General features: G+C 39.7%; 1 protein-coding gene across 6 annotated transcripts in view; it reads left to right on the forward strand.

Moving 5' to 3' along the window:
* Positions 1–25,176, forward strand: part of Nup205 (nucleoporin 205) — a 75,042-nt gene that overhangs the window by 38,465 nt on the left and 11,401 nt on the right. For 3 of the 6 annotated variants that reach the window (XM_021653556.2, XM_060380180.1, XM_060380182.1), the window contains exons 23-38: positions 718–832; positions 4,607–4,756; positions 5,395–5,469; positions 5,760–5,917; positions 6,399–6,479; positions 6,915–7,106; positions 8,092–8,359; positions 8,455–8,553; positions 11,865–12,013; positions 13,440–13,631; positions 14,364–14,485; positions 15,721–15,859; positions 18,064–18,190; positions 20,079–20,155; positions 22,081–22,209; positions 22,383–22,509. In XM_021653556.2, coding sequence (XP_021509231.1) covers positions 718–832; positions 4,607–4,756; positions 5,395–5,469; positions 5,760–5,917; positions 6,399–6,479; positions 6,915–7,106; positions 8,092–8,359; positions 8,455–8,553; positions 11,865–12,013; positions 13,440–13,631; positions 14,364–14,485; positions 15,721–15,859; positions 18,064–18,190; positions 20,079–20,155; positions 22,081–22,209; positions 22,383–22,509 — 2,200 coding nt within the window. The remainder of the gene's footprint in view (positions 1–717; positions 833–4,606; positions 4,757–5,394; positions 5,470–5,759; positions 5,918–6,398; positions 6,480–6,914; positions 7,107–8,091; positions 8,360–8,454; positions 8,554–11,864; positions 12,014–13,439; positions 13,632–14,363; positions 14,486–15,720; positions 15,860–18,063; positions 18,191–20,078; positions 20,156–22,080; positions 22,210–22,382; positions 22,510–25,176) is intronic. The other 3 variants (XM_021653558.2, XM_021653560.2, XM_060380181.1) reach the window with 1 other exon arrangement.

The raw sequence follows: 25,176 nt of genomic DNA on the forward strand, positions 1-25,176 counted from the left end.
AAGTCCTTTGGCCATGGAGATGGCAGGAGTCTCATTAGAGTTTAGATTTGCTTGAGAGCTTTGCCATGCTTATGTCTTACTCATTTTATGTGCATCTTTAGACTGTGTAGACCTGGCTGGCTTGAACTCAAAGAGATCCATCTGCCTCTGCCTCCTGAGTGCTGAGATTAAAGGTGTGTACCACTGTCACTGGCTTTATTTACATTTTTTAAAGAGACTTATTTGTCTAGACTAGATTCAGGCTCAAACTCTCTGTTGTCTCCAGCTTAGCAAAAAGCTGAACTGTGGCTCAATTATTGTCTGCTATTGACAACACATGTACTCTTGGTTATTATGAGTGATTTTCATTTTTGTGCCATTTTGTCTATATATTTATGACGTTCATGTACATAATGGAGATCTTTTTATGTTTGTCAGATCTATTCAGTTTTTCTTGGATTGATATAAATTCTCCCCTCTCAAATTTGCCTTTTGTTAAAGTTGTATTTAGAGCTTATATTTGAAACATAGTGAAGTTTGCAAATCTTTATAGTTTTTTTATAGTGATTGTCTCAATTCTACTAAGCTTTACTATTTTTTTAAGTTGAGATAAAATAATTGGCTTCTGTTTAGATACGTGATTATTCATTTCCTTGGGCTTTTGCTGCATCTTAGTTTCATGTTCATATTTTTTTATTTAATCCGTACAGAAATAACAATTTCCTTTTATTTCATTAGGTGATATATCAGTTATGTGCATGCTCAGATACATCTGGTCCTACTATGAGGTACTTGAGAACCAGCCAAGATTTCTTATTTTCCCAGTTGCAGCATCTGCCTTTCTCAAACAGAGGTACGACATTACCTTGCTTTATTACTACAGGTTGAGAACTCTTTTTTTCAGAATTTGAATATTTGATTGACTGGTTGATGGATAGGGTTTTTCTCTGGATTTGGGCTTGGAATCTGAGGTACTCTCTCTCTCCTGGGATTACAGGCATATACCTCCATGCCCCATCCAATCCCTTTTAATTTTGGAGTATTTCTTACATATGCAATGTCTTGGGGACTGTACCAGTTCTAAACGTGAAGTTCATTTGTATATGTAAACCTTATAGGAATAGCCGGAGATTAATTTTATCGCATATTTTTTTGTGTGTCTTCATTTTGTCTGCTGTTATGTGCGGTCAGGTGTTGATTTTACACTTGTGGTATTGGGCGCTTTATCTTGGACTCTGGAACATGTTGGGTTTTGCATCTGCAGCTTAGAATCAGTCAAATGTGTAACCAGTGTATGCACATGTTTGGAGCAGCGGGTATTGTGGACTTCTCATGACATTTGTTACTTTGCTGCTGTTCCTTTGGATGCTTTTTTTTTTTAAAAACAATTTTTAAAGGGTTATTTATTATGTATACTGTGTCCTGCCCAGAAGAGATCACCAGATCTCTTTACAGATGGTTGTGAGCCACCAGTGGTTGCTGGGAATTGAACTCAGGATCTTAGGAAGGGCAGCCAGTGCTTTAACCTCTGAGCCATCTCTTCAGCTCCCTTTGGATGCTTTTGTAATTTGTGCTTTAGAAGGCTCCTATCTTCACTTCTAGTGTAAAATTACATGAGCATAATCTGGATGAGGGAATTGGGTCCTTTTCTAACAAAACTTAAAGGCTGTGTTAGAGGGATAAGCAAATCCCTGAAATAAGGTCTTTCGTTCTTGTGTGTGTTCCATGTTATATGTGTGAGGGTGTGCACATGCCACCGTGCACATGTGCAGGCACAGAGCATCTTTATGGAGTCTTCCCTCCTTTCACTTACATGAGTTCTAAGGATTGAACTTGGGCTCCTGCTGAGATATCTTGCCTGCGTGTGAATGAAAATTACTTAGAGAAATTTCTAATTTATGTTTGTGTCTTATATTTGAAAGTAATCAATTGTCTTGAAATAAAACTTTGTTTTTATTTTAAGAAGGTAATTTTAGAGGAACGTATAAATCTCATTTATTGACATGACTAAGAACTATCCTAGACCAATTTAAGTTTTTTAATATTATGTTTTTCTTTTAAATAAAAAAAACCCACGTATTTAAAAAAAAAGTTTTTGTTTTCCCTGTATGTATATCTGTGCATATGTGCTCTCCGTGTCTGCTAAGGCCAGAAGAAGTCTGTCTTCCCAGCATCCTTGTTTTTGGTTTTTGGTTTTTTGGTTTGGTTTTTGGTTTTTTTTTTTTTTGTTTGTTTGTTTTCTTGAGACAGGGTTTCTCTGTGTAGCCCTAGCTGTCCTTGAACTCACTTTGTGGCCCAGCTGGTTTCAAACTCAGAGATCCACCCTGCCTTTGCCTTCAGAGTGCAGGGATCAAAGGCGTGCGCTATTACATCTGGCTCTTTATTTTCTTTTTGGTTAAATATTTACAAATAAACTTTTCTATGCTTGTTTGTGTTAATCTCTTATACATTTGGTAGAACTTATTATTATTATTTTTAAAAGATTTATTTATGTATTTATTATTTATACAGCATTCTGCCTGCATGCATACCACAGGAGGGCAGCAGATCTCATTATAGATGGTTGTGAGCCACCATGTGGGTGTTGGGAATTAAACTCGGGGCCTCTGGAAGAACAGCCAGTGAGTGCTCTTAACTTCTGAGCCAACTCTCCAGCTCAGAACTTACCATTTATTTCTACACTTTGCACAACAATATGCCTGTAGAGGCTGAAAGACAACGTTTAGGAGTTGGTTCTCTCCTTTTACCATGTGGGTCCCAGGGATCAGTCTCAGGTAGTCAGGCTTGGTATAAGTACCTATATCTGCTGAGCCATTTCACAGCCCTTGCTTAACTTTTGACAGCTTTTGGGATCTATGTTATAGACAAACCAAGGGTGTCTGGAATTTAGTCTCCTTAGTAGCTGGACCCACAGCTGGTACCACAATATAGGCCTGAAACTTACTATATGTCTTCATAGTTTTAAAACGAAGGTCCATACATTCTGTTAACCCATTTCTATTACTATTAACTGTCAGCTTTCTAATTTACTTTTTAGAAAACTGTAAGATCCTTGGGAATTATCTAATTGACAAATGGTTTTCTGTATTTTCATAACTTTGTCTTTTTTAGTTATGAGACTTTGCTTATATAAGAACGTTATAGAAACTTACATTTTGTACACAGCTACTCCAAAGAAAAGTGACTGTCAGGCTTGTGATATGTGTGTTGTAAAAATTGACTTAGCTTAGGGTTTCTATTGCTGTGATAAGTACTATGACCAAAGCATCTTGGTGAAGAAAGGGTTTATTTTATCTTATTAGTCTCAGGTCAGTTCCATTACTGAGAGAAATCAGGGCAGGAACTGATAGGAATTTGGAAGCAGGAACCGAAACAGAAACCTCCAGGAGTGCTGCTTACTGGCTTGCTCCCTGTGGCTTGCTTGTCATCCCGGGCCAGGAGCCCAGGATTGGTATCACCCACAATAGGCTGGGCCCTCTCAGTCAGTCCCCTAATTAAGAAAATGCCTTCCAGGCTTGCCTACAGCCTAATTTTATGGAGGCATTTTCTCAGTTGAAGTTACTTCTCAGGTAACTGTAGCCTGTGTCAAGTTGGCAAAAAGACCAACCAGGGCAGACTGAGATTGTTAATATTATTATTTGGCCAAGTATGTTTATGTTTGTCATCATTTAGAACCTCAAAGTATAGAACCCAACAAGCATGAAAATAATACTGAGCCAGGAATGGTTGTGCATGTATGTTATCCGGGTCAGCACGTGGGAGCCTGAGGCGGGGGACTGTGTTTGAGACTTGCTTCGGTTATGTTACAATAATGTTGAATTTGAAAACTTCTCTTCTGAAAAATTTATTTTTAGATTTTGTGTATGTGTGTTTACATGCACCATGTCCCTGCAGGAGCTGGGGAAGAGGTGGCAGATCCCGTGGGACTTTGTCATAGGTAGTTGTGAGCTGCCATGTGGGCGCTGGGGATTCACCCAGGATTCTCTTTCTCTGCAAAAGTGGCAAATGCTCTTAACCATGCAGCCATCTCTCTAACCCCTTTAAACTATTTTATATATTAGATATCAAGGTAAGAGCTCTACCAACTGTCTTATCATAGATGATAAAATTATGTAATGTGAGTTTAAGTATGTATTATGGAATAAAAATTATGTTTTTTATGAATTGTTATAAATTTGAAGATTACTTTTTAAAACAAAATACAAAGTAAACATTTGATGTTAAATTGTGGCAGACTATAAGATTTTTGTGAAATTATTCTGGTAATAAACTTTTTTTTTTTTTTTGAGACCATGTCTCACTATGGAACTTGGCTGGCCTGGAACTTACTATGTAGATCAGGCTGGCCTGAAATTTGTGGAGATCTTCTGTCTCCTGAGTGCTGGGATTAAAGGTGTGTACCACATCCGGCACTAATAAAAATTTTATTATTCTCTTCATCTTTCATAGACATACAATAACTTCTTTTTCCTGGTGTCTTTTTTCTTTTATAATTTTATGTTTTGATTATGATGTTACTGTGATTCAGAAATGACTGACTTTGTTTCATGAGGAAGTATCTCATGATTCATGGGATTTTCTGATTTTGTGTTATAACTGGGGGAAATGAAATTTGTTTAAATTCTAGAGTATGAAATCTCCATGCTGAATCAAATGTCCTGGCTTATGAAGACTGCCTCAATAGAATTAAGAGTAACGTCCCTGAATCGCCAGCGCTCACATACACAGAGGCTTCTGCACCTCTTGCTGGATGACATGCCAGTGAAGCCTTACTCAGGTGAGCCCCGATGTGTGCACGCCCTGCACTTAGTGTGCGACCGAGGCACAGCTGCTGCTTCCCGGCCTTAGTGTCTGTATCCCCACACTTGGGAGGCAGGGGCAGGTGGCTCTCTGAGCGTTAGGCTGGACAGGTCTACGTAGTGAGTTGCAGGACAGCTAGGGCTACATAGAAAGATCCTGTTTTAAAAAACAGAACCCCAATGTAAAACAAACAAGCACCCTACAAAACAAAAATTGTCCGTTGATATCATTTTATTTTCCTCTTAACACATTTGCAACATAGCCATATTTAAAATAATTGATTGTCGTACTGAGACAGCATAACCCAAGGTATTTCAGTGTGTATTATACATGCAAATTAAACATAAGCTTTTTTAAAATCATCTCTTTAGTGTAATGGGTTCTTGCCAGTTTTGAAATTCTAATTACCCTCTTCAGTGTTATGAATGGGTCACACTGGGATGGAAAGAGTTGGATGAACATTGCTAGTAAGTCCTCGTCTTCTTTCTGTCTTAATTACCCATTTACAAAAGGCTCTTTGACCCAGAATCAAAATGCATAATGTTTGCCATCTCTAAGAAAATGTGATTTTAAAAGTATTTTTCCTGTTCTGATCTATTGCTATTGGTGTTCCAGCAGATGGTGAAGGAGGAATAGAAGATGAAAATAGGTCTGTCTCTGGGTTCCTCCATTTTGACACTGCCACAAAAGGTGAAGTCCTTGGAATTGTAATTCGTTATAGACATGTTTGCTTAAAATTACAGGATAATTTACTCATATCTATAGATTTTGGACCTATAAAGAAAAGCTGTGTAAAGGATGATTTACTGTCAAGAGCAGAAGAAAAGTGATCTTAGTGAGTGGCCATATCAGAGCTATGGCAAGCTTAAGTTTCAGCAGAGCCTTTGGGTTCACAGCATAGCATGTTAGTGAGCTAAGTATGATGGTTTTTTTTCCCTCTTCAGTGCCTCAAGTACAGCTTATTTACTTCTTGTTTCTAGTACGTCGAAAAATTTTGAGTATTCTTGACTCAATTGACTTCAGTCAGGATATTCCTGAGCCTTTGCAGCTGGATTTTTTTGACCGTGCTCAGATTGAGCAAGTCATTGCCAACTGTGAACACAAGAATTTACGGGGGCAAACAATCTGCAATGTCAAGGTGAGGGTTACTTTAAAGAGCTTGCAGTAATAGTGGTTCAGACATGGAGCCCTCAGAGAAACATGACCCCCCCCCCCACGTTATTAGCTTATTGGGCTGTTCTGTCTAACTTGGAGGGAATAAAACTTACTGATTACCCTTACTTTCCTTAAAAGCTTTCCCATTCCCAATTCCTTTATGAATTTTCTCACCTAGCTAGGTGTATGGAGTGGTTTTTTAGTATTCAGTTCTCCACCATGTGGATGATAAAATCCTCAGCAAATGAGGATGACCCTGAGGCACCCAGCCTTAAATTACTGCTCTGAGCCCTTTGGTACTACTCTCTGGATAGAGAGGGATGGCTAATGTTTGTGTCTGCAAATTGGACCATGCTGTTGTTACATTGTGTGTGGACCGTTTCTAATAAGGGCGGGTTATGGTAATTGTTACGTAATATTCTGCTGGCATCTGATATACTGTTTTTCTCTTTTTCACTAATTAGCTTCTTCATAGGGTTCTTGTAGCTGAAGTCAATGCTCTTCAGGGTATGGCAGCCATAGGACAGAGGCCTCTGCTGATGGAGGTAAGCTCTGTGGTAGTTTGACACTTTCAGCTGTCTGTACTACTTAAGGTGCTTGCTTAAAAAGCTGTAAGTGCACATGTAATTGATAAACTACTTAGTAAGCTTTCATGGAGGGCCAGTAAAATGGTTCAGTGAGTAGTGGCACATAGTGCCAAGCCAGGTGTCTTGAGTCTGATCTTCAGAAGCCACAAGAAATGATTCATAAACGTTTCTGTGGTATTCACACACACACACACACACACACACACACACACACACTAAACTTTCATAGAATGTTTTATGCTTTTATTTTTTTTAATATTTGAATTTTTAAAAGTTATACAATAAGTAAACAAATTGTTTTCTGAATATCTGACAATGTTAAAATAGGAAATTGATTAATAAAACATGTATTATTCCCTGAATATTAACTTCTTTCAATATTTGTGGCTTTAGGAAATCAGCACTATTCTTCAGTATGTTGTAGGAAGAAACAAGTTGCTGCAGTGTCTTCATGCGAAGCGGCATGCCCTAGAATCATGGAGACAGCTAGTAGAAATTATACTGACAGCTTGTCCTCAGGAGTTCATTCAGGCAGAGGATCGACAGCTGATTATTCGTGACATTTTACAGGATTTGCATGATAAGGTGCTTTTTTTCCTGAGTTACTTTATATCCCTAAGGAAATGTATAAATATATGGTATAGGTATATGCATTTGTCTTTAAGCATGCTACTCTAATTTTTTTTTTTTCATTTTAGATTAGAAATAAAGTAGAACACTAATGTGAAAACTTTCCTTGAGGAAGATTTTTTCTGTACAGTAGGAGCTATGAGCTAGAATGTTTCAGAATCATCCAGGAAGCTTTGTAAAAAGAGTTATAGGCAGATCCCATCTCAGAACTACTGAATATGATCCTGGTGGTGAATAAAAATAAGTTTTCATGGAATACCAGTAAGTGTATTTCAAAGCAAAAAACGTCTGCATGGAATTCTGGTAAGAATTAGTTAAGTGGTGGGCACAGTGGCACATGCATGTAGAGGCAGAGGCAGGCGGATCTCTGTGAGTTCCAGGCCATCTTGATCTACAAAGTGAGTCCAGGACAACCAAGGCTACACAAAGAAACACTGTTTCAAAAAACCAAAATAAACAAAACAAATAAAAGAATTAGTTAAGTTACACTTGTTTAGTGTTTTTCCTTTTGAATAGTTTTTACATTCTTTTGTTATTGTTTTTCTGAGACAGAGTTTCATTGTGTAGCTTAGGCTGTCCTAGAATTCACTCTATAGACCAGAGTGGTCTTGAGCTCACCTGCCTCTGCCTCAGGAGGCCTAGGATTAAAGGTGTACACCCGGCTTAGTTCTTATATTATTGGGGGCTAGAGGTTGGTAGTAGTTTGAGATAAGGTTTCTTATTGTGTAGTCCTGGCTGTCCTGAAACTTACTCTGTAGAGCAGGCTGGCCTTTAACTCACAGAGATCCACCTGCCTCCACTTTCCAAGTGCCAGGATTAAAGACGTGCACCACCATTGCCCAGCAGTTCTTTCATTCTTAAGATAGTTGAAAAGGATATGAGACTTGTTAACAGTTTCAATGAAAGCTGGATCTCACTCTGCTCTCCCTTGTATTTAAAGATACTGGATGATGAAGCAGCACAGGAGTTAATGCCAGTGGTTGCCGGCGCTGTGTTCACCCTGACCGCTCACCTGAGCCAGGCTGTACGCACAGAACAGAAGCAGCCATTGGTCTCAGGACCTGGAGAGGCCCATTATGCTTTCATGCTTGATAGTTCCTTCACCTCACCGCCTGCAGCAGAGAGCCGGCCAGTGGGCTTTGCGTCTATTGGAGACTCTTCGCTTCACATCATATTGAAGAAACTATTAGACTTTATTTTGAAGACAGGTTTTTTTCCTTCTACATTTTCAAAACGTTACAACTTTGTTCTAACTTTATTGAAAAAGAAGTTTGCGCTTGACTGTATGTCTTTGTCTTCCTAGGTGGTGGTTTCCAGCGTGTAAGGACTCACCTGTACGGCTCTCTGCTTTACTACTTACAGATTGCCCAGAGACCAGATGAGCCAGACACATTAGAAGCTGGTAAAGTCAGATTGATTTCTAATCTTTGAAAGATTAAGCAAGTTAAGCTGGCCTTGGTGGCGCATGTCTTTAATCCCAGCCCTCAGGGGGCAGAGGCAGGCTGATCTTTGTGAGTTTGAGGCTAGCCTGCTCTACAAAATGAGTGCAAGACAGCCAAGGATACACAGAGAAACCCTGCCTCAAACAAACAAACAAACAAACAAAAATATGGTAACTTCACAAATTTAAGTCACTTCTCCATCTTTTGACTCAGCACAATTACAATTAGTAAGTCCTGACAGAATCATTAGATTGCTCTCTAAAAGTGAGCATGTTTAATTTTAAACTAAACATGTTTAGTTTTTGAGATATGGAGATTAGTACAACACTCAGTCAATGTTTTAGTTTTATGTAATTGAACTGCAGTGTGCTGTTTGTAGAGTTGGACAGTGTCTCTTTTCTCCTTGCACCACAGTACATACCTACTGGGGTCTTCCAAAATGGCTGTTATTCTATAGTAAGGATATAACATTTAAACACTTTCTTTATTCATCACAAAAAATGCTGCATCAAAATTCCCATATATATCTACTTTTCAAGAAGATTTGTGGTAGTGAAGCAGTATGCAATTTTATTTTAATAGAGCTTTTAAAATGGCCATCTAAAGATGGTCTTCGTAGTACAAATGCTCATCTGTAGTATATATGTGTTTTATACTAGTGTGAAAGTTGTTTTGGATAAATTCAAGGTAGGATTTTTTTCATTTAAAGGAAGTCAGGGCTAGAGTTAAGAATACTTGCTGCTTTTGCAGAGGATGGGATTTGAGATTCCAGCATCTGGGGCTGGAGAGATGGCTCAGTGGTTAAGAGCCCTGTCAGCTGCCTTTCCAGAGGTTCTGAGTTCAATTGCCCTCAATTGCACGAAACCACAGTGTGGCTCACAACCATCTAGAATATGATCTGATGCCCTCTACTGGCATGTAGGTGTATATGCAAAGAGAGCACTCACATAAAATCAGTCAATCAACCAATAAATCATGTGGTTCCTCTAAACCTGTAATAAATCATGTGGTTCCTCTAAACCTGTAACTCCAGTTCTGGAGAGCCACGTCTCTCATGGCCTTCATGGACACCTGCACACACATGTACATAAATAAATATAAATTTAAAAATACTGAGCTGTGCACAATGGCACATTTCTGAAATCCTGCACTCTACAGGACTAAGCACAAAATTACTTTCAAACAAAGTTACTGCTTTACTGGGTATATCTAGAAGACTCCCATGGAACTTGCTAATTTTTTTTTTTTTTTTTTTTTTTTTTTTTTTGAGGAAGATTTTTGTCTATATGGTATATGGTCCTTCTTAACCAAACTGTATGTTTAAATTACTCTTATAATGGATATGTTTTTCATTGTTAATTTTATTTCTATTAAACCTTTTTCTTTTTAATAATAAGTATTTCAACTACACTATGTTAAGAACTTGTCAGTGGCATTGTCTAATGATGGGCTTTCTCTGTACTCTTCCTTGTGAATGTTTGTGTTTTGAGTGAGGATTCTCTCAGACCATCCTGTAGTTGCTGTCATTCATGCCTAATACCTTAGAAGAAGTAGAGAGCTACTTGATGTGTGGGTACACACACATATACACACACACACACACATACACACACACACACACACACACACACACACTCTCTTTTGGCCTGGATGTATGTCTGTGTACAGTGTGTCTCAGGCCAGAAGAAGGCATCATATGTAACTCCTATGAAGTGGGGTTACATGTGGCTGTGAGCTGCCCTGTGGATGCTAGGCATGAATGCGGTCCTCTGGAGGGGCAGCAGTGCTCTTAAACACTGAGCCGTCTGTACAGGCCCTGTGTACAGAGATGTTTAAAGTCAGTAAAATTAAGCAGTTAAAGAAGTTTTTGGAACAATCAGGCTTCATTTAAAAAGATAATAATTGGGACTGTTCACTCCCAACAACTCTCATACTTTTCTCTTAAAAAATATTTTTCATATTCTTTTAATCAAAGTGGCAAGCATTATTTAACTACCAGGTAGAAGTCTGTAACACACCTAGTTTAGACATCAAGATGACAGTTCATTTCTGTGCAGATTGGATCTCTATAGCCCAGGCTAGTTGTAAATTAGGGATCTTGTGCTGTGATCACAGGTGTGTGTTATGTGCCTAGTTCAAGGTCAGTGCCAGGCAAGGCCAAGACTTTAATCTCAGCGCTCTGGAGACTGAGACAGATCTCTGTGAGTGGGAGGCTAGCCTTATCTACAAACAGACTCCAGGACATTCAGGGCTGTCACACAGAGAAACTCTGCCTTGAAAAACCAAAAAAAAAAAAAAAAAGGAGGGGGGTTGGACCAAAACAAACCAGATGGTTGTTCAGAAACTGCTACAGTGTTATGGAGAAAAATCATCAAATTATTTTGGGAAAAAAAAAAAAAACTTGCTTTATTTGGTTATGAAAGTTTTGTAAGGTGTACATGACACTATGAAATGTATGTTCACACACTAATAATATATTTGAATTACCCTTATAAATGGTAAGGTTTTTAATTTTGGTAACATTTTTAATTTTCTTTTTCTTCTTTTTTTTTTCTGAGATAGGATTTCTCTGTGTAATAGCCCTGGCTGTCCTGGACTCACGTTGTAGACCAGGTTAGCCTCAAACTCAGAGAACTGCCTGCCTTTGCCTCTGTACTAGGATTAAAGGCAGGTGCCACCATGCCCAACTAAGGTTTTTAATTTTAATAAATATTTCAATTAAAAAAACCCAAAGATTAAAATTTTCTGATTTTTTTTTTGAGGAATCTTTTTGTCTATATTATATCCATTTCTTCTTAGCCAAAGTTTGAAAGATGGCAATAAAATACAAAAGCAAATTAATTAGCAGGATAATACAAATTACCAATTCTCTTGGAATCCATAACTAGGAGTCCATACCTAATTTTATCTTCTGAAAGAGTCATGCTTTCGGGGGCTGGAGAGATGGCTCAGAGGTTAAGAGCACTGGCTAATCTTCCAAAGGTCATGAGTTCAATTCCCAGCAACCATATGGTGGTTTACAACCATTTATAATGAGAGCTGGTTTCCTCTTCTGGTTTGCAGGTCAACATGCAGACAGAACATTGTATACGTAATAAACAAATCTTTAAAAAAAAGGGTTATGCATTGTGAGTATTATTAGTGTACATGTGACACATGTTTTAAAGTTCATTTGTTTGGACTCATTATATACATGCAGTAATAGATTGGGTATGAGATATAATTTGTTGCTAAGCTGCTTTTTATTGGACTTCTCTTCTAATTCTTGTAGTTCAGACAACCATGTGGGAAAGGCTGACAGCCCCTGAAGATGTGTTTAGTAAATTACAACGAGAAAACATGGCTATCATCGAGAGTTATGGTGCTGCCCTCATGGAAGTGGTCTGCCGAGATGCTTGTGATGGTCACGAGATTGGAAGGGTAAAATAACAGTTGTTTAGAATTGCTACTGAATAAGTATTTTGCGTTTATGAAGATATATACTAAACTGAATCAGCAACTTTTATAGTGTATATTGCCATGTACAGAATTATTTTATAGTAAGTCTGCTCATCTGCTATAACTTGTAGCTTCTGTTTTGTTACTCTGTGTTTTATTTAATTATGTGGAATCTTAACTCAGAATTTCTGCTTAAAATTACCTTTGTTAAGTTTGTAGGTAGGACAGCACGGGTGGAAACACTAGGAATCCTGCCCAACAGATGTTTGTTCTGTCCATGGCTGGACAGCTACTCCTCTTCTGAATGTGTTCTCCTTTGTCTGGTGGGAGGTTGCAATTTCCCTTCGGTAAAGCATTGAGGCATTCTGATTGACACAGGGAGGAGCAGGATTTCCTCCCAGGGGAAGATTCTGTAGCACTTACACCACTGAATTCAAGTCTATGGGAGGAAAAAAAAAAAAAAAAAAAAAACAAAAACCTTAAATAAGATAAAATACAAACTAGGGAGCAATCTCTAGTTTATGCTTACAATTTTTTTTTTTTCAATGCAGTTTATTCAGGAACCTTGAACAAATATGCTTACAGTTTTTAAAGTACTTTTATATATAGAACAAAAGCCTGGGAGGAAATAGATAAAAATGTTTAATTGTATTAGTTTACATATATTTTTAATACTTTTCTAAGATTCTTCTAAGTAGCATATAAAAATTTAAGAGTTAGAAGTAACAGTTAAAAGAACCAGTGGGAGCTGGAGAGGTAGCTCAGCAGCTGAGTCTTACTCTTCTTGGAGCAGACCTGGGTTCAGTTCCCAGCACCCACACTGGGCAGCTCACAGTGCAATGTCTGTACCTCCAGCTCCAGGGAATTCAGGGCCTTTTGCCTTCATGGTGCATATAATCTTACACAGGCACCCACACATCCATTCTCAAAAATTAGTTGTTCCTTTTCTCCAGCAAGTAGTTGGCTGGGTTTGTCTGAAATATAAATGCTATTTTTTAAAAATGGTTTTGCTTCAGAATTAAACTTAACACTGAAGATTTTCTTTATATCAAGAAATTGAGGGGCTGGAGAGATGGCTCAGTGGTTAAGAGCACTGTATGCTCTTCCAAAGGCCCCGGGTTCAATTCCCAGCACCCACATGGCAGCTCACAACTATCTGTAATGCTGATTCCAAGGGATCTAACATCTTCACAGTAATGCACATAAAATTAAATAAATTATTAAAAAAGAAGAAATTGAGATTCTAGAGACATACAATTTCCAACTCCTCAAGAAACAGTGAAATCCTATTATGCATATTCTTATAAGAAAAAGTTCTAAGTACTGCAAATAAAGGCCGTCGTGGCTGTTGGTGGTTTTGGTACCATCCACATGGTGAGGCTTTGACTCTGATTCTTTCTTCCTTTAGATGCTGGCTCTGGCTCTCCTTGATCGGATTATCTCTGTGGACAAACAGCAGCAGTGGCTTCTGTACCTTTCTAACAGTGGCTATTTGAAGGTCCTTGTGGACAGCTTGGTGGAAGATGACCGTACTCTACAGAGCTTGCTGACTCCACAGCCTCCTCTCTTAAAAGCCCTTTATACCTATGAATCCAAAATGGTAAGGTTTTATGGATACTGGGCATTAGGTCAGCGGGTCTTCTTTTGGGCCTGCAGGTGTGTACTGGAAGGCAGTTGTGCTCACTGCTAGGCCACTGGTCTCCCTGAATATTTCTGTTATATAGGCTGCCATTATTTTAAGAGTTTTACATTTGGGGATTTGTGCTGGAAATGCATCTTCTGAGTGTGAAGATAGGCTGGGGTGATCCTAAGAAAGTTAGAGGGTATTGTCTTGCTTGCTCACTCAGGATGCTGCTGAGGTGGCATGACAGGGTTCATGGGAAGGGAGCAGCAGCACCTTAAACATTGTCTACATTGTCATTTCCTTCCCTCCAGATCTGTTGCAATTTCTCTGTTAATTGCATAATGTCATGATAGTGGAAACCTTAGAGTTTTTTGCCTTTTTCATAGGTATTTACTAAATACCTAATATACACTAAGCATGGTACTAGCCGTTAGAGACACTAGGAGTGAGCACAGCAAAGCCACCTAATCTGTTGACAAAAACTGTTTGAATGGAATAATTCACAATAATAATAATGTACAATATTCAGGCACTTTATACTTTCTTTTAATCCCTGAGTTCTCATAGAAGTGTTATGAGAAAGGAGATAAAATATGTTCTTGTAGCCAGCTCAGGATTTTCCCTCACTACGTACTGTGAGTGCTTGTTTTCCTATGAGGCTCTTGGACATGATTTCAACACTGATATTTTCCTTTTGTAACTTTGTAGGCATTGCTCACAAGAGTGGCTAAGTTACAGCAAGGTGCATTAGAACTCCTAAGATCAGGGGTGATTGTGAGGCTAGCACAATGCCAAGTCTATGATATGCGCCCAGAGACGGACCCACATGGGTAAGTGTCCATATGAAGCAGTTTGCTAAAACTCTTAGCAAAAGATTGCTAATAGATAATCAAAGTCCCAAAGATGATTTTCCTGAGAGATGGGGAGTGTTGCAAACCTGTTTACTAGCCAATGGAACATGCTCCAAAAGTAAAAGTGGGGCCTAGTTCTCATTTCAGAGGACAGCATCGTGTGAGAGAGATGGGTGAGTGTTCTGTTAGTCAGGGTTGCCTTGCCAGCCTTATATTGTATATGAGCTCCGTAGATGCTTGCTTTAGTTAGGGGTCTTTTAAAATATAGCACAGTTAACACTTGTTGCTAGATGTAGTGCACACCTGCTTGTAAGCCCAGCGCTTGAGAGACTGAGGCAGGGGAATGCGAGTTCAAGGGTAGCCTGGATTGTATAACAAACAAAATCAAGGAGAAGAAAAAAGAACTACTTTATTATGTATGTCTGTTCCTCATAATTTGAATAGAATTTCAGAGTTATTTTTCTCTTCTGGTTTTAGTGTTTTATGCATTGCTTACTAATTTGAAGGGTTCAAATGAAATTTTCTAGTTTCACGCTTTTCAGCAGATGTCAGTTCAATTTGGATATGAAACATTCAGTTTTTTGTTTTTTAATTTAATTTTACTTTTTTGGGGTGTGTGTAGCTTGCAAACACTACAGTGTGTGTGAAGGTCTGAGAACAACTTTTGGAAGTTGATTCTCTTCTTCAATGTGGGCCCCAGGTTGAGATCGGGTTATCAGGCTTCCAAGGCAAGAAAGCACTTTACCTGGCCCTGATTCCCTGCCCCGCCTCAGTCTACAGGATGGCAGCATTGTTAGGCAGGCAGCATATCTTCCTAGCAATGAGAAATACCTAAGGTGGGTTTAGTTACTGTTTAAATTCCATTGCCCAATTGAAATCTGAGGTTTTTAGGCTTAACACAGAACTGTGTTGCCTCATGAGAAGGGAAGGGATTATTTTGATATTCTAAATTTTAGACACGAAAGTTACTATTTTCTATGTATGTAAATAGAGTTGAGTTAAATACTTTTGAGATCCTGGCATAGAATTACTTGTCTCAATGAAGCCTCTTGCTTTCTTTTGCATTCTACTTCTGTTCCTCTCAACAACAGCCATTTTTGTTTGTCTGAAACTTAAAATATAAGCATTTACAGCTTATATAAATGACAATGAATTATCAAGACCATATTTAAATGCAGTGTTCCTCTCTCCTTGGTTGTTTGAACCGAATCAAGCATGTTTGGTATGAGAGACCCCCCAGTGTTCATCCCAACACCCGTGGACCGATACCGGCAGATTCTCCTTCCAGCCCTCCAGCTCTGCCAGGTCATCCTCACGTCATGTACAGCCCAGCACTTGCAGGCAGCAGGGCAGGTGAGAGAAGCACTTTGTACCTGAGTCACTAATACAGAACCAACTTTACAGATGCAGAGATCCTGTAGTAGAAATCTTGTGAGGTCATGTTCATTCTGCTGTTAGTGGCAAAGCTGAGTATAGAGCATCACCCCTTGTATGTCATTGTGAACTACCCTGGCCAGTTTTTGTACTGCTGTGTGAATGGAACATTGCTACTTACAGAATCCTAAAATAGAAAGCCAGAGATTGAGATTTGTTCCTCTAGAAAAGTACGCGGTTACTCTGATAATAAGCTGACATCTAAGCCATATTTTAACCGGGAATTTAGATAGGGTAGAGTAGGCCTGTCTCAATTAACGTTTCTGTTGCTATGATAAACACCATGACCAAGGCCAAGACAACAAAGAAAGCGTTTAATTGGGCTTACAGTTCAGGGAGTTAGAGTCCATGATGCCAGAGCGAAGGCAAGTCTCAGCAGGGACAGCTGAGAGCTCACATTTTGTAGGAGGCAGAGGAAAGAGAGAGCACACTGAGAATGGTGTATGTCTTTTCAGGCCTTCAAAGTTTACACACCTCCTCCATGAGGCTACACCTCTTAATCCTTTCCAAATAGTTCTACCAACTGGGGACTAAGTATTTAAACATAAGCTTATGAGGGGCATTCTCATTCAAACCAATACAAGGCCTTTAGAAAATACAAAAGATAAGCCTAGTCTAGCGGTGCAAACTTGTAATTCCAGTACTAGGGAGCCTGAGGCTACAGGATCATAAGTCAGAGGTCAGCCTGTCTTACGTGGTGTAACTCTGTCTCAAAACTAAACTAAAATTAGGTATGGCTGAACATTCCTGTCATCTAGGCACTTAGGAGGTAGAGGCAGAAGGATCAAGAGTTCAAAGTCTTCCATGGCTATATGGCTAGGTCAAAGCCTTTCTTGGACTTCTTGACTAAACTTTCCTGTTTCCAAAAATAAAAAATATGAAAGAAAGTATGTTTGTATGTGATTTTTTTTAACAGTATGAAATAATTAAAATAGTGATTTTTCTATCATAAATGTTTTCTTTAAGTACAAGAGAGTCATTATTATTATTATTCCATCATGAATCTGTAGTATTTTATTTCATTGTGATCCTCAGGAACTATGTCCTGAGGTGCGTTGGTCTCTGATTATTTTGTGTTTTTCCTGCATGACACTCAGCTGCCGCACCAGGTAAGGCAGCTGTGGTTTCTAGAGTGATGCCTTAAACACAGGGGTCTCCTTGTTTTCTTCTTTATTAGACTGAGCAGTCATCCTCCACCCCACTCTTACCACACACACTCCCACACCTCTACTACCCAGCCAGTGCTGGGAGCTGAATTCAGTGCCTCAGGAGTGCTGTGCAAGCACTCTATCAATTCTACACATTGGTTTGCTATTACCAGTTTTCTGTTGGCTCTGTTAGATTCTTTGCAGGGGTTTCTTAAGAGAATCGGGATAGATTTGGGCGTAGGGGCAGAGTGCTTCCTTTAGTGTGGGTTTGATTCCAGCACACTTAAAGAGAGGAAAAAAGTTTCATGGCTAGTGATTATAGGGTATGAATGGGGACCTGTATTAAAAAGTAAAATTGGCACATGTGCAGTGTCATGATAAGATCCATTATTAAATAAAGTGTGTGCAGTAGTTCAGGGCTCACTTGTTTGGGGTTAGCCTGTGTCCTCATAGTGCTGCAAATCTAATCAAGATGTTCCTTTGTGAAAGTGCTGAGAGGCTGCCTGGTGATGCTCCATAGAATTCCAAAGGCAGAAAAACGCTTGGAGGGAAGAATTTCTGTCCCTTTTATTGTTACCAAATCAGAAAGAGACTGTAACAAAACTTTTATGTGATTGAACCATGCTTCCCAAGTTAAACTGATATAGAGCGATTTCTTGAATTCATTTTTATATCCATTCATATGAAATTCTCTTCATTCCTTTTAAATAAATAGTAAAAGAAGTAAAGTAGGTGGTTTTATGCAGTGTCTCCTAGTCTCCTACAGCACAGCTCTGCTGTGTTAATATGCAGATTCTGAGGTAGTGTAGCTCTGGTGGGGCATGATCAGACGTTTGTTTTGAGAAGAAATAAACTAAATTCAGAAATCATCCCTTCTCTTGTTGTTCATTGCATGCAGTTATTTGCTAAAAAGATGGATTGTATATGTCTAATGCAGTTTCCTTTTCTTCCCCCTTCATCTCTTTGGATGCTCAGGTGCTGCAATTTCTCATTTCCCATTCAGATACCATCCAAGCAATTCTGCGCTGTCAGGATGTTAGCGCTGGCTCTTTGCAGGAATTAGCTCTGCTGACAGGGATCATAAGTAAAGCAGCATTGCCTGGTGAGTTGATTGTGTTGAGTGCAATTAATTTTGTGCAGGCTGACATGGGCTTAATAGAGTGAGGCTTTCATTACTTTACAGTTAACACGTGACTGACCTGAAATCGGGGCTGGTGACATTCAGCTGCCTTTATTTAAGTAGTAAGTTTATATAAACTGTACACTCAAAGAAAAAAGTTCAAGGAGATAATTAACAAACATGAGAATCTCATACTTGTATTTGGTAAATAGCTTTTCAAACATTGCACTATATGTATTGGGGTAGCATATACAGGTGTTATATGAGAACATTACCTTCAAACATTCTGGTTTAGAAGAATTTTACATGAGTTTTATAGATTAAAAGCTTATTGAAGAAAAATAAGAGGAATTATTGAATTCTAGAAATACTTTAGTATAAAGAGATATTCTTGAAAGGTCACCATGATTTTAAAAAATGCTTAGGAAATAATGCATTTTTTTCTGTACTATGTGTAAATTCTAAAGTCAGTGCCCAGATGTGAGTCCTTTTGTAATTCCTACTTTACCTGCAGACTGTTTTGTGATAGTCCCACTCAGTCTTCAGGTCTTCCTGACCCTCAGGAGGTTTTTTTTTGTTTTGTTTTGTTTTTGTTTATCTTTTGGCATTTTAAATTTTCACTGCAGGTCTCTTCTCTCAAGAAAATGTATATGCACTGGGTTCTCTCATGTTTTAAGGTTGTCTTGGTATAGCCACTGATCTTAAGTGATAGCATAGCTGGCTGCGGCTTTCTTCCCCTCAGCACATTCAGCACCAGTGATAATGCATGTTTATGTGCCAGGCACTGCTCTCCCTCCTCCAGCATGTTAATTGTTTTGAAAATGCATGAATCTCAAGTGGCCCAACTGTCTGTACTCGTATATACAGGTGAGGGAACTGAAGTACAGGACAGTTACAGAGTCCCAAGCAGTGTGGCTTCTGAACTTACAGATTTAACTACAGTACCTCTGTTTCTATGAGGCAGTACCTGGTCTATTGTCTCCAGCACTTTGCCTCCTGTGGATGTCTCTGTATCTGAGCTCCCTGAGCTGGAGAGTTGACAAGGCTGGGTGCAGTTCCTGTCAGAGAACTTGGAGCCTTGCTGCTTCTGAGAAGACTTAGGGGTCTTTCATCTGGTGGAGTGTCAAAGTTTCCAAATTAGTCTGGGCCTCACTGAATGACTCCACTACATCCCTCAGTGCAGGGCAGGTGTTGTAAGGCCTTCCCCCTGATTCTCCGCAGACTGCTTCTTGTGGATTAGGTCTGCGAGGATTCTGTGAGTTTATTCCCTTTCTTCGAGGGAGCAGATAAGCTGTGAGCTGAGGCACAGTGCTTATCCCTGCTGCTTATTCTCCTTTTTCTGTCTGCTCCTTAGTGTTTATGGCATAAGTTAGTTGTTCCTTCTTCTCTTTCTCCTTCCTCCTCCTTAAAAAGCAAACCTTTTTAGTTTAAAGTAAAAACTCTTAAGTTTTACCTTATGCATATAGATGTTTTGCCTGCATGGATGTCTGTGCACCCCTTGCCTTCCTGGTGCCTAAGGAGGAGGCCAGAAGAGGGGTCCAGATTCCCCTGGACTAGAGTTACAGATGATTGTAAGCCACCATGTGGGTGCTGGAATATGAACCCTGGTCCTCTGAGAGAACAGCCAGTGCTCTTAACCGCTGAGCCATTTCTTTATCCCCTTAAAATTTAAAAAAATACCTTTGAAAGTACCTACCCTAGATTTTAGGTTGTGTGTGAGTGCCCTTGTGCTAGTATTGTAAACACAAAAATTTCATGGCAGGAGTCTGCTCATCCATGTAAAGGGTAGAAAATTCCAGAAGCACTCTCTTGTTCATGGTGTTTTCATCATAGCATGAAACTACATTTATACATATTCCACCTCTTATAGGTATGTTAAGTGAACTTGATGTTGATGTAAATGAAGGATCCCTAATGGAGCTACAGGGACACATTGGAAGATTTCAGGTAACTGACTTATTTTTTGAGATAGTGGTATTAAGATGCTGCCCACCCCTTGACTAGAGCAGCCCCCTTTCATCTGTGTCATCGGTTCTCTGATGATGAGTGATGTGCACTGTTGAGACTGTTTGATTTTCCCAGGACCACTTTCCATTGCAGGTGAAGATTTAGTGTGTTTATTACTGTTCTTCTGCTTCAGCCTTTATAGCACACACTCCTAAAGCTTCAACACAACTGTATTGAGGGGCTTTTATATTAATGTTTAATGTTTTGTTATTCTGACTGTGTAAACATTGTTAATGAGTAAGCCATGAAAAATTGTTAATTTTACTATTGTTGTTTTTTTGCTTGCTCTTTGGAGAAGAGTATTGCTATGTACCCCTGGCTAGCCTGTACCTCTCTGTGTAGACTAGGCTGGCCTTGAACTTGCAGTAGTTCTCATTCCTCTACTTCTGGTGTGCTGGAATTATAGGCATGTGCCATCAGCTGGCAACTGTTACTTTTTGTGCAGTATTTTGTTTTCCTTACAGTTGGCAGCTGTCCCTTCCCAACCCCTTATCCCCTTGCTCTCTCTTGGCTTTCTGAGGCAGGGCCTCACATAGCCAGTCTGGCCTTGAACTTTTTGGTCTTCCTGCCTTTGCCTACTAAGTGCTTTGCCTTTTTAAAAAATTGTTTTTTATATATTAGTAGTAGTTTATCCCTTAATTCTCCGTGTATATGATCATCTTTTAGCACATTTAAACATATTAGTTTATTAACTAGGTATTTTATCATAGGCTTTCTAAGAGTCTTCTGGCCTACTTTGACCTAAACATCATTCCATCTTACAAGCTTTAACATAATTGTATATAACAATTGACATTCTATTGTTTTAATACAATAATTTTCTTAACCTGTTACCTTTTCATAAACTACTTTTACAAGTTTTCAAAAGGAAAATGTCAGAGCTCAATAGAGCTCTCCTAGCATGTGCAAGACACTAGCTTTGAAGCCCTAGCCCTGTGTAGATGATGAAGATGAAGACTGACTCCTGCCTATTTTAAACTTTGGATCTAGTTACATAATGTGTAGTTAGGCTCAAATACATGCACATTGTATTAAATTTTCAGGACTTACATTCACCACTAAAACCCACCAAAATTTCTCTCTTGTATTCTTTTTCCATCAAAAGGGAGAAAAAGACCTTTTAGGTGGCTTCTGGTAATATTAGAACACACCTATTTTATCTGTAACGGTAGCAAGCATTGGAGAAAGTACTTAGATTTCAAGCTGGCATTAATTTTTTAAAAATTATGTTTTTTATTATATATATATGTGTGTGTGCACATCTAACATTGTATACACATGGAGGTTAGAGGATAACTTATGGGAGTCTCTTCTTTCCTACATATAGGCCCCAGGGGACAAATCGAGATTGTCAAGCTTGGTCTTTACCTGCTGAGGAACCATCCCACAGGCCCTAACATTTGCATGTTATCTGCCAAGGCTGCTATAAATTCCCAACCTTTTCAGAGAGTCCTGGGAAACGGGAGTTACAGCCTTTAATTTTAAGTCCTGGTAGATAGAACAGGATTTATTACTGACCATTCTCTTGTACTTTTCATTTGTTTATTAACTTGCATTTCATTTTATAACTTTCATAAAGGATTCTTAAATATTTTTATATAGGACATATATTTTCTTCAAAAAATTTAGGTTATAATAGGGATTCTTTGTGGAAAAAAAAATTAGTATTTCCTTTCTTTGCCAAAAGGTGAGTCTTAGCAAGCTTACTACCTTCATTGTCTCGGTAGGAAGTAAGAGATCAGGTGTTTTCAAGCGTAAATCCCCTCCCCACTGAATTCCCCTTCCCCCTTCCCCCAGGGAAAATGAGGTCACTGACATTAAGCACCTTCAACCTAAAGTGAACAATGTGTCTTTTTTTCCCCCAGCGCCAGTGCTTAGGCCTACTAAGTCGGTTTGGTGGCTCTGACAGACTGCGGCAGTTTAAATTTCAAGATGATAATGTGGAGGGAGATAGGGTGAGCAAGAAAGATGAAATTGAGCTGGCCATGCAGCAGGTAAGAAGGGCTGAACATTGTGTACCTGAAGTTTTTTATGGTTTTAGAAATTTTGACAAAAATAACAGTTGTGTGTAATTTCACAAACTGGCTTATGACCTTGTTCTTCTGCAGTCTAGATTTCTATGCTTTGGGGAATTAGCCTAACATTAGTTACTCCTTTTCTTCTACAGATTTGTGCCAACGTAATGGAATATTGTCAGTCACTGATGCTACAGAATTCCCTTACCTTCCAGAATGCCGTGTGTCTCTTCACCCCTAGCCTTTCAGAGACCATTAACAGAGATGGAGCACGGCAAGGTGAGCCCACACATTGTTTGTGTCTGAGGAATAGGGTTTTTAGGAGTAAGAGGCAGCTCTGCATCTTGGCTCCAGTGAGATGCAGTTTGGTTTTGGTGAATTACTAATGGGAAAATTTTAAAATGACTTCTTAAAGAAAATGTGGGAGATACTATTGTTAGATTGGTGTGTGAGGCTAGAAGTACAAGAAATTAAGGAGAGTTTTTGGATTTTTGAGGCTAAATCTAGAAGAGCCATGTGGGGGGTACAGTTCTGAATAATACCAGAGACCCTGGAGAAAGGACCTAGGATTGAAGGGAAAGCTAGTCAGCTGGGTGAGAAGTATGAACACCCAGCAAGTTAACTTTGTAAAGTGGGTTATGTATTGGGGCCCTGAATTTCTGCTACATGACAGTAAAGCCATTAGGTGCTAGGGAAGCTTACTTAGGCTCTGCTGTCTTTAGAAGTTAGCCTGGAAGGTCACGATTATGAGTTGGTTCAGGTTGCCATCCTGGAATACACAAAAGATAAAGCTGTCAAATACAGGTTTAGTGGTAATGGAATGTGGTGATTTCTAGGGAGTCTTTCCAGTTTGCTACAAGGAAAGACACTCCTACATAAAGTGGTTACCATGGGAGGTCCTGTTCTTTATGTGCCCTTGCCAGCATGGTGGGAAACCTTTTTCTAGTCCAGGGGCTTAACTAAGTCAGTTAAGAACAATTTGGAATCCTATCACCAACCCTTTTGATTGAAAGTCACCTACCAGTGACTTTCTTACTTCTATTCCTTTAGATAGTGCCTTCGTATATACCCAGGCTATTCTTTTTTTTTTTTTTTTTTTTTTTTTCAATGCAGTTTATTCAGGAACCTTGAACAATCATCTGACCCTGGGGAAAGCCAGCCCATAGCTTAAATAGCCTCTGGGTAGCCAGCCCCAGCGTGCCATGTGGGCAATGCAGATAGGTCCACATACATGGAAGCAAGCCAGATCCTCGGCCTTAGCCAAATGTGGAGTTGTTCGTGACAGAGAGCACTCACCATCGGGAAGGTGGAAGGCGGAAACCAGCTCCATCTTTAAGGGGCGGCATTACGCAGCTCTCTACAGTTCCCCCTTTTTGTTTTAGACGCATCAGGCAAGAGTAGAGGTCTGATCTCTGATATTAGAAATAAATTGGGACTTTGTACTGATGTTAATTTAGGTGTCATCCACCCAAAGAGCATCAGGCCCATCCGATACCTTTTTCTCAGAGGCGGGACCTGCGGCATCAACCCGCATGCAATCAGACATGTTCTTCTCTGGGTCGAAAGCGGCTGACCCTGAGTGCAGTGCTTAGCCTCGCATCCTGAGCGTAACATTTTAGCTTTTTATGGTAGCCAACCATGCTTGGGGAGACTGTCCTGCTTCAATGGCTGTAAAGGCCTGAATGGTCACGGCTGCATTACGCTGTTGTGAGACTCTAATCTTGCATATATACCACAGGCAAACCAAGGAGACCAACACCAGAAGGCCTGCTTACGCTCCCATGCCCGCCCATTCCTTCAGATGATTCATGGCTGCAGCAATCCATGATGATAATCCTGTGGGTAGTCCTGCGTCTACTCTGGTAGAATTTACCGTGACAATGGCCACTCTCAGCTGCTCCATCGTAGTATCGAATTCTCCAGTCCGATTACCTAAAATATAGCTAGACAATTGTTTAGACAGATTTGCAGCACAGGGAAAATTCTCATGTTGTATGCTAGTGACTCAAAGTCCAGCATACTTTCATTGACAGCCAAGTTGAGCGATTTGCCATAGGGTATCAATTTGCTCCTGCACGAGGTCAGTCCTCTGATTGAACACCATCAAGCCTCCTTTTAGTTGAGCATTAATTCCTTTTTGTACATCTAAGGCATGAGCTACATTGGCTAAAAGGTTATTCAGGGTCTGAGCAGTCTGCACAGTATGACTCCTGGCTAATGCCGCGGTGGTAGCTCCAAGAGCCGCCAATGAGATGGCAGTAACAATGGCGGCTGTAATTCCAAGATCTCTTTTCTGTCTGAAGAGAGTCATAGCGTGAGGGGCATCAACGGGCACAGGCACCCAGCGAGGCATGCGAGTAACCAGCTAGTAAATATACTAGCATTCCAGCATTGGGCAAAAAAGCAAGTATCATTACCACAATTACTTGGCTCTATCTGGCTAATAATGAATAAAAATGGGGGATATAAACAAACAGGTGTGGGCTTATAGGAAATATTATGAGAAGCCTTAACCCCCTCTTTGGAACATCCTGCATCAGTTCTAGAACTAGCAGTGGTGGTGTCCGAGGTCTTAGTAGGTTCAGGAGACCATTGCCCCCAGGGGCGAGACGTGCTCCATATAGATTGACTAACTCCATGTTTTCCTCCACTTTTGAAAGTCATTTAAGGTTCTTAAATTATTTTTTCCCTTTTTTTTTAAAATTTTTCATCAACTACACTTTATTCATTCTGCATCCCCCCATAAGCCCCTCCCTCCTCCCCTCCCAACCCCCCCTCCCCCTCCCTCTGCATGCATGCCACTCCCCAAGTCCACTGATAGGGGAGGTTCTCCTCTCTTTTCTGATCTTAGTCCATCAGTTCACATCAAAAGTGGCTGCATTGTCCTCTACTATGGCCTGGTAAGGCTGCTCCCCCTCGGGAGGAGGTGACTAAAGAGCAGGCCAG

This window comes from Meriones unguiculatus, chromosome 3 (genome assembly GCF_030254825.1).
Source record: "Meriones unguiculatus strain TT.TT164.6M chromosome 3, Bangor_MerUng_6.1, whole genome shotgun sequence".
NCBI classification, from domain to species: domain Eukaryota; kingdom Metazoa; phylum Chordata; class Mammalia; order Rodentia; family Muridae; genus Meriones; species Meriones unguiculatus.